Below are 18,463 nucleotides of genomic sequence, written 5' to 3' on the forward strand. Positions count from 1 at the left end.
CCCCCTCCACCGGGCTTGCTGCCACTGCTGCCCACACCGGGTCGCCGCTGTCACTGCTGCCCCCCCACCAGGCCACCGCTGCTGCAGCCCCCCTCCCCCCAATCACTTACCGTGTGTGTTTTCTCCCTCGGTCTGTCTCTCTCCTGTGTGCTGGAACCTGGGTTATTGTGCTAACGCAGCTCTGCCGCCATAGGTCCTCTATACTGCTGCATCCCCTCCCGCCTATGCGGAAACAGGAAGTACTTCACACAATAGGATACAGGATGAGGCAGGAAGAAGGGCCTGTGGTGGCAGAGCTGCATTAACGCAATAACCCGGGTCCCGGCACACAGGAGTAGAAGAGAGACAGACCAAGGGTGCAGAACCTTCTGCCTGTGTGCTTGCCTGCCTGCCACTAGAAGCCTTATTGGCGCCAGGCCCCCCTTGGAGGCTGGGCCTGGGGAAATCTTACCCCCAGCTCCCCCTCTTGGTAGCCCTGGGGTCTGGGGGGACTTCATGGGGGGGGGAGGGAGGGACAGATGGAGAAAGAAAAGAAGTTGGAGCTCCCTTGGTTTGGGGATGGGAGGGGGAGAAGGAGGACAGCCACGGGACATAGCACAAAAAGTTTTGATTTCAGTTGAAATGTACTCATGCATTTTTTATTTCAAGGTCTCTGAGTGAAATAATTGCAATTGCATCGAGAATTTTGCCTTTTTCTCCAACCTTTCAATGATTGTATGATGGTGATTTGATTCAGTAAACATCACTAGTGGGCAAATGCCTGAAAAAATGGTCAATATGGATTTCAGGTAGAAATCATTGGACCTATACAAATTAGAAGTTCCATTTTTTTTCATCTAGGTCCTGAGTCTCCAGTGATTTTCCTCCAGTGGCCTCTGCTGTTCAGCAGGAGAACTGCAGAAGCTGTGTTGTAACTGCAATGCTCATTCATGCCCAGACACCTAATAGTGATAAAATGTTTTGAGATCACTCTACAGTCCCCTTGTATGACAGCCAGCTTTGGCACCAGAGCACACGTCCATTCACAAATTATATTAAGGACTTAATGCAGCAGTATTCTGTGACCAAGCCAGTAGATTTTAAAATGAAAAGTGAGTTATAAATAAAATCATGTCCAAATTTGAAAGCTCCTTTGGAAACTTGGGGAAGAGCAGGGGGAGGATTAGTCTCCTTTTGTAGCTAGAGAGTGGATGCCTGTTGCAGACTATCCTTCCTGCATATCAGTGAACCAAAATCTCCCCCTGCTGCAGATGAGATCCTGCGAGAGAGAGAAAAGTTATTTTTTTTACAGACCACCTCCTTTTTGAATGAGATTGTAGATGAGGCATTGCATTCAGTTGCAGCAGGTATTTTCCTAACCCCAGTGGACTTACAGTCTAAGGGCAATGGGTTTTAATGGGCATTTATGCGTTAATGAATATTAATTTATATTTAGCATGTGTAATTATGATTAATGCGAGTTATTAGGAAAAGGGCAGCACTGAAAATAATGGGACTAGTTTTAAATAACATGTGTTAAATTACATTATATTAGTAAATCTAGTCCTATGTTTGTACCTGAGGCAACATAGGGTGAAGTGACTTGCCCCTTGTTACAAGCCCAGTGCTTTAATCTGTAGGTTACTCCTCCACTTTACATATTATTGATAGTTTGATTCTATACGTGGAGGTTAGTTTTATAACATGGCACCTAGGTTAATAGGGCAGCAAGATGCACATTCTATAAAGAAATATAGAGGGTTTATTTAACTATGTCAGAAAGTCCCTTATGTAGGTTTTTTTCTTGCACTAAGACCATTTTTACCGCAGCAGTGAAATAGCCAATTTTCTATTTTTTTCCATTAATAGCCATGCGCTAATTTTGTAAGCAGTAAGGGTTCACGCACTAATCCTGCGCTAATCAGTTAGCACGCAGTAATGTAGCTGCACTAGCTGATTAGCTCAGAAACACCCACTGTCCACCCACCAACACCCCCCTCCGCAATAAAATTAAATCTCAAGCTTTTACTGCAGCTTAGTTAAAGGACCCCACAGAGCGGCAATTTAGAAAGGATGAAATTGAAATATCCAAGTTGGGTCGTCTCCAGTTCTGTGTTGGTTACGTGTGGCAAGAGCATCCATTTTAGAAATATAAACATCTAAATTATCAATGTGTAAAATATCAAATATCAACACAGGCACATAAATGTTTGTTATGAAATAGCAACAATTTTGTTAACCATTTTAAAACATAAATATTTATTTATCCCAAAGCTGTCTCACAGCCTGGTATCCCTTGCCAGTTTTGCTTTCAGGGTTTTGGCGGGGTGGGGGGGGGAGCGCACATCAACAATAAGGGAATTAAGGGAGTGACAGAGGATGACTGTCATGAGTGCTGGAAGTCAAAATTATTGCTGGACATAAACCAGCTTGACAATATTAAACCAGCTTCTGACCTCTGATAAACTCTCCCCCCTCCCCTTCAGGAACCACTGAGGATGGCACCAAATGGTGGTCAGAGGCCTGATAGCCCTTTGGTTTCTCAATTACTCTTGATTAACATACCTTTTGTTCCATCTGGGAGCAGGGCTTCAGAGCAACCAAGGCCAGACATAGAGGCTCCATCACTAGGGATTTCAAAGAGATACAACCTATGAAATTTGTCACCTTTCTTCCTGACTTCAGAGAAGCTTTCCTGACTTCAAAAAGTAATCTGGAGTTCTGTAAAGGAAATAACTGGGAAGGAGAGAAGTTATTTGATCTCTTTCTGCTCCTGTTCCCTCTCAGTTCTTATTAGGTATAAAGCAGAGCTCAGGGCACTACGTGGGGCTCTGTCTTTCTCTGTGCAGCAGAGCACAGAGCTCTGCTTGGGGTCTACTGCTTCTCTCTCTGTGCAGGGCACTTCTCTGTGTCCAGGGTACTACCTCTCTCTCTCTCTTGGTCTCTGAGCCCGCAGGGCACGGGACTCTGCTGGGCTGTCTTTGTTTCTTCTTCTTCTTTCTCTGCACACCTCCATCTTTAGCCACCAGAGCACCTGGCTCTGCTCCCCCCATTCTCAGACAGCCCTATTCCAAGGTTTCTTTCTTCCTCTGAACAAACACCCTATCCTTTCTTTCTCTCCCTAAACACACACAGATACTGCCCTGTACCAGTTACCTGTACTAAGTGCTGTGAGCCAATGCATATATGCAAATATAATATACTTTATATATCTAAATCCGTGTGGATTGCGTATTCTTTGGGAACCCACTGCCTCTGTGAAGTGGACCCCGGGACCAACCCTAGACAACAATAGCTGACATCTTGGGGGCTCGTCCGGGATGATAGCTGACAATGACCTTCCCTTATCTCTCAGTGGTGGAGTACTGGTTAATAGAAGCACTTTTCAGAAACCTAGTCCTCCCAGGTGGCAGGTATAAATCTTAATGTTGATCTTTTTGGATACAGATTCCCCTTCTAAAATGGGGAATACACATTTATATTTTTGTCTCGGCCTCGTCCTGCCCAAAACATGCGCAGACCATTACCCCTTGTCAGATGCACATTTTTCAGTTTTAGATATATGCATCCTGGCATTGTAAAATTGGGATTTAGATGTTTATGGAATATAAATGTCTTTAAGTGCTGATTTATGCACATCTAAATCCAAATAGCACTTCTAAAATAAGCACCATAGATGCCTATTCCCCCCCTCAATATTCAGCACTATTTAACCGGCCAGGAATGGCTCCTAGCTGGTTAAATAGCGCTTAATTGGCTGTCTGCGAATGTTCAGCGGGTGATAGCCGGTTATCTCCGCTGAATATTAGCGCTTAGGACCAGATTCTATATATCATTCTTAAAAAATCAGTGCCGAAGCAAAATACGCATAGACATATTCTGTAGAGCATGCCTAAATTTACACATGGTTTATAAAACGCCGAGCGCCCATCCACGCAACTAAATTTAGTCACGGGCAGTTATGCCAAGTAAAACTTGGTGTAAATGGTGACGCCTAAATTATTAGCGGACTGGGTGTATTCTATAACCACGTGCATAGATTGTAGAAAAGCCCATGACTCACCCATTCAATGCCCATGGTCATGCCCATTTTCCAGCTATGTGGCTTAGAATTTACGTGCATCACGTCATAAATTCTAATCAATGCCAGTTGGTGTCAATAATTGTTAAGTCGCAATTATCGGCGCTGACTGGCTTGTTAACTAATTAAGTTGCATGCATAAATTCAGAATATGAATGGTTCTGTATGTGCAACTTAAGTTGCATTATCTAGAATCTAGGGGTTAGCAGCTAACAGGCTATCCACTAATATTTAGTGCATCGCCAACTACGTTTGACAGCCAAATTGGGCTGCCGAAATAGCAGGCCTGTCTTTGGCCGGTTTAAACTTAATCGGCCAATTCAATATTCAGTGCTGGCCGGTTAAGCTTAAACTGGCCAAATGTAAACCGGATATTCCATGCCGGTCACCGGAAGCAGCCTGGCATTCACCGCTGACTGCGGGAGTTAGCCAGGCTGCCTCCCATGGTCTGAATATTGGACCCTATGAGGGACATAATCGAACACGAACGCCCATCTCCATGGGCGTCTATGTCCGAGAACGGGTACATGAAGGGGTGGGACAGACCGTATTTTCGAAAAAAAATGGGCGTCCATCTTCTGCTTCGAAAATACGATTTGTACAGACCAAAATGCCATGGATTTAGTTGTTTCCGAGCTGGGCGTTTGTTTTTTTTAGCGATAATGGAAACTAAAAACGCCCAGCTCAAAAACGTCCCAATCCAAGCCATTTGGTCGTGGGAAGGGCCAGGATTCGTAGTACACTCATCCCCTTGACATGCCAGGACACCAACTGGACACCCTAGAGGTCAGTGCGGTGGACTTCAGACAACGCTCCCACATGCATAGGTCCCTTACCACGGGTGCTGAGCCCCCAACCCCCCACCCCCAAAACCCACTACCCACAAATGTACAACACTACCATAGCTCTTAGGGGTGAAGGGGGCACCTACATGTGGGTACAGTGGGTTTTGGAGGCCTCCCATTTATCAGCACAAGTGTTACAGGTAGGGAGGATGGGCCTGGGTCCGCCTGCCTGACATGCACTGCGGTACCTACTAAAAGTGCTCCAGGGACCTGCATACATGCAGGCCTCTAGGACTTGTTGCTGCTGTATAACCTTGGCACATCAGTTGACACCTGAAGACTAATGTCTCCGAAAACGTCCTTTATTGGAATAAGCACATTTACTCACAGTTAACTGCAGATCAGAGGTTGTGCCCCACTAGCAAAGGGTCTCCCTGGTACTGAGATTAGCAGTAGGTCAGAGCTGGCAGAATGCTGTATAATGCCCTCTTTCAGCAACATTCAAGGTAAGAACTAAGTTCTGTAACGTGGCTAACCCATGAAAGGGATCTAAAACTGGCTTACAAAAATGGCCACTACCTCATGGACTACCGGAAACAAAACAGGGCACACTCTGACCCAGTAAGCAGAGGGAAAAGCACCATGGGAGTAGAGCCTACTAACTACCAACATCGTAAGCATGTAACACAAGCTAGTGGAATCACAGAGCCCAATACCCTACACCCACCACAATGCATTGCTGATGTGACTCTGCAGTGCGCATAACAGAAAAGGTATCACACTCACCCGAGAGCCACATCAGAACCAGGGAAAGGCTGTCAGAGGATAGAACACATTCTGCTGTCATGGAGGTGGGTACGGCATTTGAGGCTGGCATACAGGCTGGCAAAAAAAGTTTGTAAAGTGTTTTTTTTTGGTGGGAGGGGGTTAGTGACCACTGGGGGAGTCAGGGGAGGTGATCCCCGATTCCCTCCGGTGGTCATCTGGCCAGTTGGGGCACTTTTTTGGGACTTGGACCTGAAAAAAAGGGTCCAAATAAAGCGGACCAAATTCTCGTTAAAAACGCCCTTCTTGTTTTGATTATCAGCTAAAGACGCCCATCTCTCCTCAGCCGATAACCACGCCCCAGTCCTGCCTTCACCACGCCTCTGACACGCCCCCATCAACTTTGTTCGTTCCTGCGACAGAGTGCAGTTGAAGACGACCAAAATCGGCTTTCGATTATACCGATTTGTTTGCCCACGGGAGAAAGACGCCCACCTCCGGATTTGGGTCGAAATATGGATGTCTTTCTCTTTCGAAAATAAGCTGGATAGTGTCTTTATAATATAGTAGTACAAATCCTGGAAAAATCGTGCTTAGAGTTTGGGTGCTGATGTTTGCAGTGGAGTAGCCTAATGGTTAGTACAGTGGCCTGAGAACCAGGGGAAGTGGGTTTGATTCCTACTGCAGCTCCTTGGGGCTCTGGGCAAGTCACTTAACCCTCCATTGCCCCAGATACAAAATAAGTACCTGTATATAATATGTAAACTACTTTGATTTTAATCATAGAAGGGCAGTATATCAAATCCCATCTCCTTACACCACCTGGGATTAGTCTTAAATATTAGCATTTAAAGGACACACATACACATGTATTTTATAAAATACAAATGCAAATCATGACTCCACTCATGCTGCACCCAAACTTCTCCTCTGAGCACGCCTATTGTACAAAAACATACCTACTTGTACCACATGTGCGACCTAACTGTATATGCAGCACCTCCACAGAATCCATAATTACAACAAAGGAAAGGGGAAGACATGCAAATGCATATAGGTGAGCTTTGCTCTATGTGCTCGCTGTGCTTACAATAAATGGGAAAACTATTTTCCTGATGTAGATGAAAAGGAGAATTTTGCTGCTTCTGAGGTTTCCCTGTAATAATTATTCTTTTCAAAGACCTGTTTTATTAGATTTCTAAAGAGCACCACAGTGCTGCCAGACTGTGGCCAAGGAGGCTTACTTCTTGGTGTGGGTAGTTGAAGGCATTATTGGGGGAGGGTCACTTGCCCAAACCCCCTCCATCTCAATAAGTGCCTGGTTATTTTGTGGTGTTCTTGCACGCTGGCCCTTTGCAACACAATTGATGGGAACGTTTTTTTGTTGCTGTGCTTCCATTCATAAGGGCCTATGGAAGGTTGGTAAGCTGTTTAAAATTACAGCATTGTTTCCTGGTACAGTGCAGTAAACTGGGTTTTGCTGCTTGCCTCTCTCCCTCTACAGGATCTAGCCATGTACATAAACGAAGTGAAAAGAGACAAAGAGACTTTAAAGAAGATCAGTGAATTTCAGAGCTCCATTGAGAACCTGGTGAGTCCCTCCATTGCTGTTTGCTGAGCTTGATGCTGGGTGCGATTTGTTCAGTAGTCCTAATAAGCCCTTATTATATTACACGATGTGATACAGTACATTACACGATGTGATACCCTCAAGCGAGCCTTCTCCGGAGTAGCCCCCACACTCTGGAATGCACTGCCTGAAAGGCTGCGCTTAACACAAGGCAGGTGAAAGCTTGGCTCTTCAACCAGGCCTTTAATGGAAGAAGTAACTAACTCGGTCTCACTCACACACACAAAGAGTGACTCAGGCTGTACATATTGCAACAGGATATGTTTATTCACTCCTACCCTAGCTGAGATAATATTTTACCATTTCTCTGACCTCATGTGCAACTTAAAATCAATCACCTTAATTTCTAACTCTTCCTACTTTCTTACCTATCTATATGTTACATCTTTGCTTTACCCTTCACTATCAATTATAATGTTGTATTACGTATTGTGTTGACATTGTAAGTAGTATACCATGCCATACTTTGTATTGTTTTTGAATATTTTTACTGCTGTAATTGCCTGTTGCTCATGTTTGATCTATTCTTACTGTACACCGCCTTGAGTGAATTCCTTCAAAAAGGTGGTAAATAAATCCTAATAAATAAATAAATTATCAAAGTACAAAACGCACATGAGCACAGGGTAAAAGTTCATGCTATGAAGGGCAGGTGTAGGAAAAAAACGGAAATGGCCAGGGGGATAATGATGTCACTGGAGCCATTCTCTGGTTATAAATTTGAGTGTGGCTCCAGTGACATCATTATCCCCATGGCCGTCTCCACTTTTTGCTGTTTCTGTGGAACATTTTTGTTGTTCTCCTGTTTCTCTTATGAAGGGCAGGCCTGTCATTTCTGTTTGTCCACATGGAGCTCTCAGAGTTGTGCCCTGGACAGATCAGTGAAACTTTTGCTGTATGATCACTGAGTAAAGCAGGGAGACAAAATAGGAGCCAAGTTCATGCCTTTTGTATTTTAAAATACAGATGGAAAAATTATGTTCTTACCTGATAATTTTCTTTCCTTTAATCATACCAGACCAGTCCAGACTAATGGGTTGTATCCATCTACCAGCAGAAAATAGTTCCAAGTAAACCGCCCCTTAAGGGTATCATGCAGCCTGGAATGTTCAGTATTTCGAATAGCCAAGCAATGGTGCTCTGAAGTCTAGAAGAAAACACAGTTAATACCAAACAGGCAAACTCTTGGAGCCAATATGCAGAACCTCACTGTTCCTGCTTGGCCAAAGGCAACTGCAACCTCCCCTCACAGTAAAGTAAGCGGGAGGGAATGGTCCATACTGAGCTTGCCCAAACACATAGAGATCTACCCCTGAATCCTGAGAAAGAACTCCGTGATCCCAACTAAGAGGCGTCATACAGAGCTGGCACAACAACAAGTGACAGGAGATTGAATAGAGAAGATGAAGTAGGCAGAGCTGTAGGACACCACCATATTGAAGCGTCGTGGAACAGCCAGGGATACCTAAAGGAAACAACACTCTGACAGACTTTAGCCAGGGAGGACATCTGGACTGGTCTGGTATGATTAAAGGAAAGAAAATTATCAGGGAAGAACATAATTTTTCCTTCCTTGTCATCTATACCAGACCAGTCCAGACTATTGGGATGTAGCAAAGCAGTTTCCCAAAGTGTGTGTGTGGGGGGGGGGGGGGGAGAGGAAGAAAAGAAGAATGCAGAAGGTTGAAAAATCAACAAAGCTATACACACAGCAAAAAACTGATCAGCAGAAAAGGATTTGACTATCTGAACCACCAGGCTACCAAAATGGAACAGAGTTAGATACTAGAAAAGGAACTGAGCCGTAGGACGTAAAACAAACGCCCCGAGCAAAAGAAAAATTATGTACCCCTGTCTTGAGAGTAGCAAAAGAAGCAACAAAAGATTCTCATGCCAAAGGACCCCCCTCCCCTTGGAAGGAAGGCAACAGTTGTATCCGAGCAACAAGGAGAAGAACTGTCTCTCCTAGACCAGGATCCACTTCTCCAAACCCTGGCAGGACAAAGACTAACTCCCAAACCTGCCGGTCTGCCTTGAGTCCAAGATGGTTGTGTACTAGGAGTATACAACCCCAAACAGTGCGCCACACTTCATAGAAGAAAGGAAGCCAGGCCCAGGAACCACCCAGACCCGCGCCTAGTGAGAGAATCAAACTCCACGGAACAAGAAGAGACTCCAGAGTCAAGAGAACCAACTAACTGGAGAGCTAGTCTCTCCAGGAGAACCATGAAGAAAAGGGCAGCAGCATACCAGGGTACAACCGTAGAAAGAGAGTACTTCTCAACCAGCTTGCTCTGGACTTAGGGATGAAAGAACAGAGCGAAGAGAACAAAAGGAGACAAAAAGAAAGTCGAGAGCCACACTGTGGAGAAAAGACCCCCAAGGTGCCAAGTAGCCACAAAAGGAGCAGAGACGAATTCAAACTCCAGCAATGGAGAAGCTTCTCGCCAGCCACCAAGAGGCTATGGCAAGAAAAGGTGCCACAGGAATGGTAGTTAAACAGGAGACAAGACAGCCTTGTCTAGCAATCTAAACTGCGGTATGCCACAGCTGCCGAGAAGTTACTGTATCCAACCCGCAGAAAACAGCTGGGGTTGACCGACAGGTGAAACAGTGCCCAACAGGCAAAGGTGAAAATACGCTCCACAGTCAGAGACTGAACTGTGCTCAAGGGACAGAAACGAAGCTGTGCTCAATGAGAACAAACAGATTTACATTCAAAGCACACAAACTGAGCCATGCACCACGGGCAGAGAAAGAGTTGCACACCTCTGGTAAAGACAGAAATGCACTGAACAAGCAGAGAAGAAGCTGAGAGAAACAGAGGAAGAGCAGTGCCCCACTGAAAGAGCTGGATGTTAGAGGTACCTGCAGACCTGAAGCTGCGGTAGCGATGGAACTGTGTATAACATGCAGAAAAGGAGCTGCTTTCCACACGCAAACGAGGAGCTGCGCTCCGGATGCCAGCAAGGAGCTGTACTCCTGACACCGGTAAGGCAGTGGTGTTCCTGGGGGGGGGGGGGGGCGGTGGGGGCGGTCCGCCCCGGGTGCACGCCGCCAGGGGGTGCTGCGCGCGCCTGCCCTCCGTTGTTCGATGCTTCTTCTCTGCCCTGGAACAGGTTACTTCCTGTTCCGGGGCAGAGAAGAAGCATCGAACAACAGAGGAAAGGCGCGCGCGGCACCCCCCCCCCCCCCCCGGCGGCGTGCACCCGGCGGGGGGGGGGGGTTCCTTCGCAGGGGTGTCCTTTCGCCGGGGGGGGGGGTCCGCGTGGCATCGGGGGGGGGGGGGCGCTGCACCCGGGGGGCGGGGCGCATCGGCGATCCGCCCCGGGTGCCAGCCCCCCTAGGAACGCCACTGCGGTAAGGAGCTGTGCTCCAGACACCGGCAAGGAGTAGCACTCCACGTGCTGGCAAGCAGCTATGCTTTCTATGCAGACATAAAGCTGTGTAGCACCAGCAGTCACAGAGCTGTGCTCCACATACCACCCTGGAACTTCGCCCAATTTGTAGAGAAGAGTTTCTTCTTCTTCTTTTTTTGTTTGTTTTTTTTTTTGTTTTTGTTTGTTAAACAATCTTCTTCACTAGTGACAGGAATAAATAAAGGCTTACCTCAGAGGCAGAAAAGGAGGGAAAAAACAAAGTTTCCTTTTTTTTAAACAACCTTCTTCACTAGTGACAGGAGTAAATAAAGGCTTACCTCAGAGGCAGAAATTCAGATATACCTACCACCACAGGAGAGAAGAACCCCACAGGGGAGACAAGTTACTCCATGCCACAATCAACTATCACCCTGCTAGAAAGACAGCCAGGGGAGTGGAGGGAACCAGGGTCACTGGATATCACGCTAGCTGGCAGATGAGGAACTGAGGACCACTGAGTATCCTCTAAAACTAGCCCCAACACGGCTATCAGCACACCCCTGGCTCCACTGTCACCAGAAGAATCTGGGACAGGAGCTACCAGCCAGCAATCCAGAGCAGCTGCACAATCCGTCCACTATCCGTTAGGAGACAGAGAAAAGAACATTCCAGGCTGCACGATACCCTTAAGGGGTGGTTTACTTGGAACTATTTTCTCTGTCTCCTTCCGCTGGACTGGTCTGGACTGGTCTGGTATACATGACAAGGAAAACACTTTGCATTTGACTCTGTGATACCTTAACAATCATGTAACCCTGGTCTCACCACACACAGACAGGCTAGCTCTTTGCAGGTTAGCACCCGAGACCAGGACCACAAAAAAAAAGGTTTACAAGTTTCCTTACACACTGAGATGGGCGCAGCCTGGGGCTAGATAAAAATCCGGAAGGCCTTGGGGTGTTAATCCGGGGCGGGCTTTACTCTTTCTATTTCTTTACAAGTCTAGAAGTAGCTAGATGTTACTCTCCCATAGACTCCAGTCCAGGTTTTTTTGTAAAACAAACAAGAACTTTACTGACAATTTTACAACAGACAGTTCTTCCAGATTTCTTTATATTCTGGAGGCAAACAAATCAATTTAATCCAACCAGGTATTTTCTGTGCAACATTAGTCAGAGTCAAGACTCAGGGAGGTGTAAATTCTTTAGTCCAATTCTGTAAATCCTACAGAATGTATATATTCACAAATCTTCCTATTTCCCATCCTTTTTGGGTGAACAACCTAAGGTTGTGCCTGCAGCATTGGTGCAGCAAGCGATCTCCACTGTTAATCAGACCAGGGGCGTAGCCAGACCTTGATGGGAGGGGGGCCAGAACCCAAAGTGGGTGGCACATTTTGGCCCACCTCCCTGCTGCTGCCACTTTTGCCCCCCCCCCCCCCCGCCACCTCACCCCCACCCCCCCCCGCCACCTCACCCCCCCTACGCCACCTCACCCCCCCCCCCCACACACACACACACTGCCACTGCAAAGGTAGCTTGGCTGGCGGGGGTCCCCCGTGGCCTCCCGTAGCTACGCCACTGGATCAGACCTCCCTGTCCCATCTACTCTCTTCCAAAGGTGTACCTCTCAGGGCTACTGCCTTTGGTTCCAAATAGGCTCTTTCCTGTTCCTGTTCCCAGGCTGGGTTCCCCTGCCTCCCATCTGGAGTACTCCTCCACTTCAGGGTTAATTTTTTTAGTGGCAGAAACCTCCACTTAGTTCAGCCTTAGTTTCTTGAATCCATCCAAGACTCCCCCTCCCCACAAGGGTCCATGTGAGGGTAGAGGCAATCAAAGACTTTGTGCTCTGCACAATAACATTTATTAACTTTAAACTCCACCCCTACTGTCATTCAATAACCAGAAACATTTCCCTCAGCACTTTTCCATAAATACTCCCCTTAGGGCTGGGCAGGGCCACCGAGAGATTGGACCGGGCCCGAGGTCACTGCCGCCGCTTTCCCCTCCACCCCCCCCCCCCCCCCCCCGCAGGTTGCCGCTCCCCCCCCCTCCACCTGCCCGCCTCCATCCGCCACCGGGTCCCCTGTATTGAAATCAAAGTGCCTCTCACCTCCGTGTGAAAGCGCTGCAGGCAGCAGGGCAGCAGATCGCCTCCCTTCGGCCCTCCTTCCCTCCTTGTGTCCCACCCTCGCAGAAGTTATGTCAGACGAGGGCGGGACACAGGGAGGGAAGGAGGCCTGAAGGGAGGCGATCTGCTGCTCTGCTGCCTGCAGTGCTTTCACACGGAGGTGAGAGGCATTGTGATTTCAATGCAGGGGGCCTGGCCCAGTGGCAGACAGTCAACGACGGAGGGCGGGTGGGACTGCGGCGCTGGGCCACCCTTGGATGCCCGGGCCCGGGGAATTTTGTCCCCCCTGCCCCCCCTCTCGGGGGCTATGGGGCTGTGCTTCTCAATCTCCATTTTCACCCACTTCCCTCCCCCCAGTAACTCTAGGGAGGGGTTGCTCAACAGACTAGTAATCCCATTATAATGGGGGATTACAGTCATTTAAGAGGGTCACACAGAATTGTGAAAAAGTATGTATAACACTCAGCCCATGTTGTTTCTTGTCTGCGCATCCCTGTACTTTCTTGGTCTTCTGTGGTTTTGCTCCTACTTTCCTACTGGTGGTTCTAACTCTGGTCTTTTGGTTTGAACAGCAAGTAAAACTGGAAGAATTTGGAAGGCCAAAGATTGATGGGGAACTGAAAGTTCGTACAATAATAAATAACACAAAACAAGACAGGTGAGACCAGAAACATAGACTTTGTCCTTTTTCTACATCCTGATGGATACAGGACCACGAAGTCACACTGGGATCATTTAATCAGATGGTGGGAAGGAAACAGAAGGTGTAGACCAGTCTCAATCATGTGCTTTTTTTTTCGACAGGTATTTATTTTTGTTTGACAAGGTGGTGATTGTCTGTAAAAGGAAAGGATACAGCTATGAACTGAAGGAAATCATTGAGCTACTCTTTCACAAAATGAGTGATGATCCCATGAACAACAAGGACATCAAGAAGGTTAGAATATAATCATTGCCATACTGAGACCGAAGGTCCATCAAGCCCAGTATCCTGTTTCCAGCAGTGGCCAATCCAGGTCCAAGTACTTTTCAGGATCCCATAAGATTTTATGCTGCTCATCCCAGGAATAAGCAGTGGATTTTCCCAAGTCCATATTGATAATTGCTTATGGACTTTTCTTTTAGGAAATTGTCCAAATCTTTTTTAAACCCTACTAAGCTAACTGCTTTTACCACGTTCTCTGGCAACAAATTCCAAAGTTTAATTACACATTGACTGAAGGTAAGACAGGAGAGCAGCTCTGTTCAGCAGTACAATGTCAGGGTTCAGTTATTTTAGGATAACCAGGCTATCTCCTAGAGCAGAGCAGAAACTTTCTAAAGACTTCCTTTTGTTGAGGATTTGCCTTCATCAAATAGTTCTCAAAGGCGTTTGGCATTAAGACTCCTGATGCAGGCCTAACGGCCGAAACACGACGTTGTGTCGAGTCTTTACACCTCAATAAACATCTTTATTTTTATATATCCTTTCAGTCTTTGGAATCCTTGGTTGTCCTCCCACTTTTATTTTAATGCTCCAGGGAAACAATGTACTATCTTGTACCTACAGCAGATTTGTGGGATGACCTGCAGGATAGTGCTTCCCAGTTGCTCGTAGGATAGACTAAGAAAGTTTAGAAAACCTTCTTAAACAGTTGCAGTGTCCTATTTGCAATAAAAATGACCTTACTGTTAACATATCTGACAACTTGCTGTTAAAAAAAAAATTTCTGCTCTCTTCCTTTCATGCTTTCCAGTCACATGGGAAAATGGTAAGCCAGTGGTCTAACTTTTTCTTCTATGTGCACCTTAAAGAGGAGAGTAAAATATAGCTGTTGTTGCAGCTTTTTGATGATTAGATAATGCTTTGCAGGAATGTGTGGTTTTTTTAAAACTTATATTTATTGAATTACCAAGCACAACACTCATGAAAGCAAACCAGAAACAAAAATACATTAGCAATCCTGTTTAAAACTTCCCCCTGAACCAACTTAAGGCCTATAGTAAAAATGAAAACCCTTAACTGAGACTCATAGAATATATATTGAGTATTATTTATTTATTGCATTTGTATCCCACATTTTCCCACCTATTTGCAGGCTCAATGTGGCTTACATAGTTTGTTATGGTTTGTTATGGTATAGTCATTTCATGATAACAAAAACACTTAAGTATTGTACAGAGATTAAGTAAAGGAAGAAAGAAGGAAGGAAGGAAGGTGTTATTCGGATGGTATGGAAGGTGGACTTTAATAATTGGGAATATTGGTGAGGTAATGTTGTGAGGCTGTGGGTTCTTTTAGTAGGCCTTGTTGAAGAGATGATAATATTTCTATGGGTGTCTGCAGGGTTAACGCACGCTAAAACTGCTAGTGCACCTTTGTAAACAGGGCCCTTTGCAATTTAGTGGTCAATATTATTTAATGAAGACAAATTTTGGTTTCTTTCTCATGGATTTTTGCTTATGACCAGCCACGCTCTAGATCCACTACTGTTTTTTTGTTTCTGGGGGGGGGTTTTCAGGTAGATGACAGTGCACTTTACACCACAGATTTTTCTTTAGTTTATAGCATGGGATTCTTTTAGTTTAAGCACTTTTTGTGCATGTATATTAGTCAATAATATAATGTATGTAAAAATAAGATAGTTATCATCTAACATGAATCGTTATTGGCCTTCTATGTGGCATTATGGGGCCCTTTTACTAAACTGTGGTGAGCATTAGTGCATGCTTACTGCAGCTTAAAAGGGTTTACCACGGGATGCAGTCAGGCATCCTGTGGTAAGATCCCAGTCTGTGCACTAAGAGGGGGCATGTCTGGGGCAGAGAGTGGGCGTTTCTGTGCTACTAACTGATTAGCATGTGAGCCCCTTACTGCCTGTAAAATAGGTGTCGATAAGTGCTTATGCACTAATTTTTTTAATGTCTGCACGCTAATGGCAACATTAGTGCATGGCCGTTAATTCAAATAATAGAAAATCAGCCATTTTACTGCTGCGGTAAAAATGGCCTTTGTGTGCAGAAAAGACCCACGTAAGTGTGCATTAAAGCCACTTTTTACTGTAGCTTAGTAAAAGGGCTCCTATATTTGCTAATGAATATTTTTTTTTAGTTGATATCATTACTGTATATATCCTGATTCCCCGTGGAGGCACACTAGGCTTCCTTTGATGCCTGCAGACAACTGCATACCGAGTTATGTTTTTCTGGAGGGAATTAAAGTTGATATTCTGTACTTTTTATAAATATTATTTGGTGTTAATAATTTTCTCTGGGACAAAGCTCTGAAAATCGATGTCAAATTTCAATTTTTAGTGCTTTCCCTCTCTTATATTGGAACTATTTTTCCTGTTCGTGTTTATAGCAAGAAATGCACATTGTTTCTCTAAACATTGATGGCTTAACCTATCTAATGAAGAGAGAAAAAAATGTGTCCTATATAGGGAGGCGTAGCCTTACCATCACTCTTTTCTAGGAGGTCTATTTAATTTATAACAAGTCTCTGAAATTAAAGTGAGACTGGGTTAGTCATTGTATTTTTGCTCCTGCTGTAAGAAAGTACAATAGTGTAGAAATTTTATATAAACATTCCAACCTAAATATTGACTTTAAGAAGTTGTGTCCATATGGTAGATGGGTCCTTGCCTAATTAATGTTAGATTTGCATAAAATACATTTTCTATCAGTATATGCTCACAACAGTGATGACTTTTAATTTTTTTTTTTTAAAGAATTGTTTCAAATACCAGAACTACTGGTATCATTGAAAATTGGTGAAGACTTCAATTTATGTTTAGATTCAATTCTGTATAAGAGTTATCAAGGCAGATTTATATCTCTTCAAGCAAGGACTACTTTTATGTTCCGTTACAAAGGATCTAGATCTCATAGACCTGTGATGATTATTAAATTCTTCTGAAAGGGGCTATGCTTGTTTTTCTACTTGCTCCTGGATATATTTTTCTTAATACCTAAGGGACCTTTTTACCTTATCCAGTAATCATAGATTGTTATTCTTTAAAAATAAATAAAAATAATTCTTCTTTTGTTTCCTTATAATATCAGTGGTTTGCTGCTCAATAGGTACATTCAAATGTTAATGCAACATAACATAAAAAAACATTCCGGACAATATTCAGCCAGTTAAATGTATATTGTTTTGTTTTGCAGTGGTCCTATGGATTCTACCTAATTCATCTCCAGGGCAAACAGGGCTACCAACTTTTCTGCAAAACAGAAGATATGAAGCGGAAATGGATGGAACAGTTTGAAATGGCGATGTAAGTGTTGATGTTTGCAGTGGTCTCCAAAGTTCTGGACACGGGACGAAGAGGGGGTAAGGATAGGATTCCTAATGAGTTTATTCTGTGTATCTACATAAGAATAAAAGAAATGACATAGTGGATCAGACTAAAGATTTCCATTAGTGGATCCATTTATTGTTTCTTATACCCAGGGATAAACAGTGACATTCTCAAGGAGCACCTAACATAATGATTTATTGATTCCCCCCCCCCCCCCACCCCCCGTAACTTGTCTTAACCCTTTTTATGTTTAATTCTTTTTATTAAAGTATGGCACAATGTACAAGGTAACATCAAAAAGCAAGAATATAACTTATTTAAACAACCAAATAAGGAAATATTACAATAAGAACACCAGTCAATGCCCATAACCCTGAAACCTGACCCCATCCTCCAACCCCATACGAGAAAAGAAAGAACATCAAGAATCCCCATAGGAAACACATACGAAAAACAAGAGCAAATTTGGATACCCAATAGTCATAACCCTTTTTAAACCAGTCATGTTAACTGCTTTCATCGTATCTTCTAGCAGCAAATTGTGGCTTGAATAAAAAATACTATCTCCAAATAGTTTTTAAAATTCTACCTATTAGCTACATGAAGCTATTGGGTAGCACTTCATATCTGAGCTTCTACCATCCTTTCCTGAGCTCAAGAATGCTGTTTACTGAAGTTAGTACTTGGTTTAGAGCCCAGACATCCTGACTGCTTGTCCTTGTCTCCTTCTGTTTATTCCTGCATGGGTAACATGAGCCCTCTCTGAAATGTTCAACGTTTTCTTCACATCCCTACTATGAATGGATAGGTGAGAATCTTGCAGTGATTATTGAAAGACAATGGACTCAACATTTCTTTTCTTTTTTTTTGTGTTATGTTTGCTTCACCAGGTCAAATATTAGACCAGATAAAGCCACTGCAAATCACCACAGCTTCCAAATGTTCACATTTGAGAAAACTACAAATTGCAAGGCCTGCAGAATGTTTCTTAGGTGAGAGAGTGAGAAGAGTCAGTCTGACAGATTTAAAACCTAGAATTTGGATGGCTGTAGGCATCTTCCCTTCTTTTTCACATGTACAATGATTCACTGAAAAAAATGATTTGGTCAACTGAGTATCCAATGACTGTGAGATACAGGAACAGACTTCATGAGAGATACTGGTCCTAATTTTACAGGACTGTAAACTCAGATCTTGGTGCATGGTTGCCAGGAGTGTAGCCATGGGTGGGCCTGAGCCCACCCAGCAGTGGTGCACCCTGGCCAACACTGGCATTAGGAAGCAAGCTAGGAGCCTGCCGTTGATTTTTTTATGTCCCTTGGTGCCTGTTTAAAGGGTCACTGGCAGTGTGTAAGAATTGTTTCACCAACTGACCCGGAAGACTTCCTTTGCTGCGTGCCCCCAGCTTGGATGCAATTTCCTTGGAGGAATGCAGCAGAGGGAAGGTTTCT

The 18,463-nt window shown here is 44.6% G+C and overlaps 1 protein-coding gene across 2 annotated transcripts in view; it reads left to right on the forward strand.

The window, feature by feature from the left end:
* The window catches only part of VAV2 (vav guanine nucleotide exchange factor 2), a 362,905-nt gene that overhangs the window by 312,886 nt on the left and 31,556 nt on the right, over positions 1–18,463 (forward strand). Inside the window, exons 12-16 of one of the 2 annotated variants that reach the window (XM_030207689.1) lie at positions 7,115–7,201; positions 13,302–13,387; positions 13,534–13,666; positions 16,879–16,988; positions 17,903–18,004. In XM_030207689.1, the coding sequence (XP_030063549.1) occupies positions 7,115–7,201; positions 13,302–13,387; positions 13,534–13,666; positions 16,879–16,988; positions 17,903–18,004 (518 nt within the window). The remainder of the gene's footprint in view (positions 1–7,114; positions 7,202–13,301; positions 13,388–13,533; positions 13,667–16,878; positions 16,989–17,902; positions 18,005–18,463) is intronic. The other variant, XM_030207690.1, reaches the window with a different exon arrangement.

This window comes from Microcaecilia unicolor, chromosome 6, assembly GCF_901765095.1.
Source record: "Microcaecilia unicolor chromosome 6, aMicUni1.1, whole genome shotgun sequence".
NCBI classification, from domain to species: Eukaryota; Metazoa; Chordata; class Amphibia; order Gymnophiona; family Siphonopidae; genus Microcaecilia; species Microcaecilia unicolor.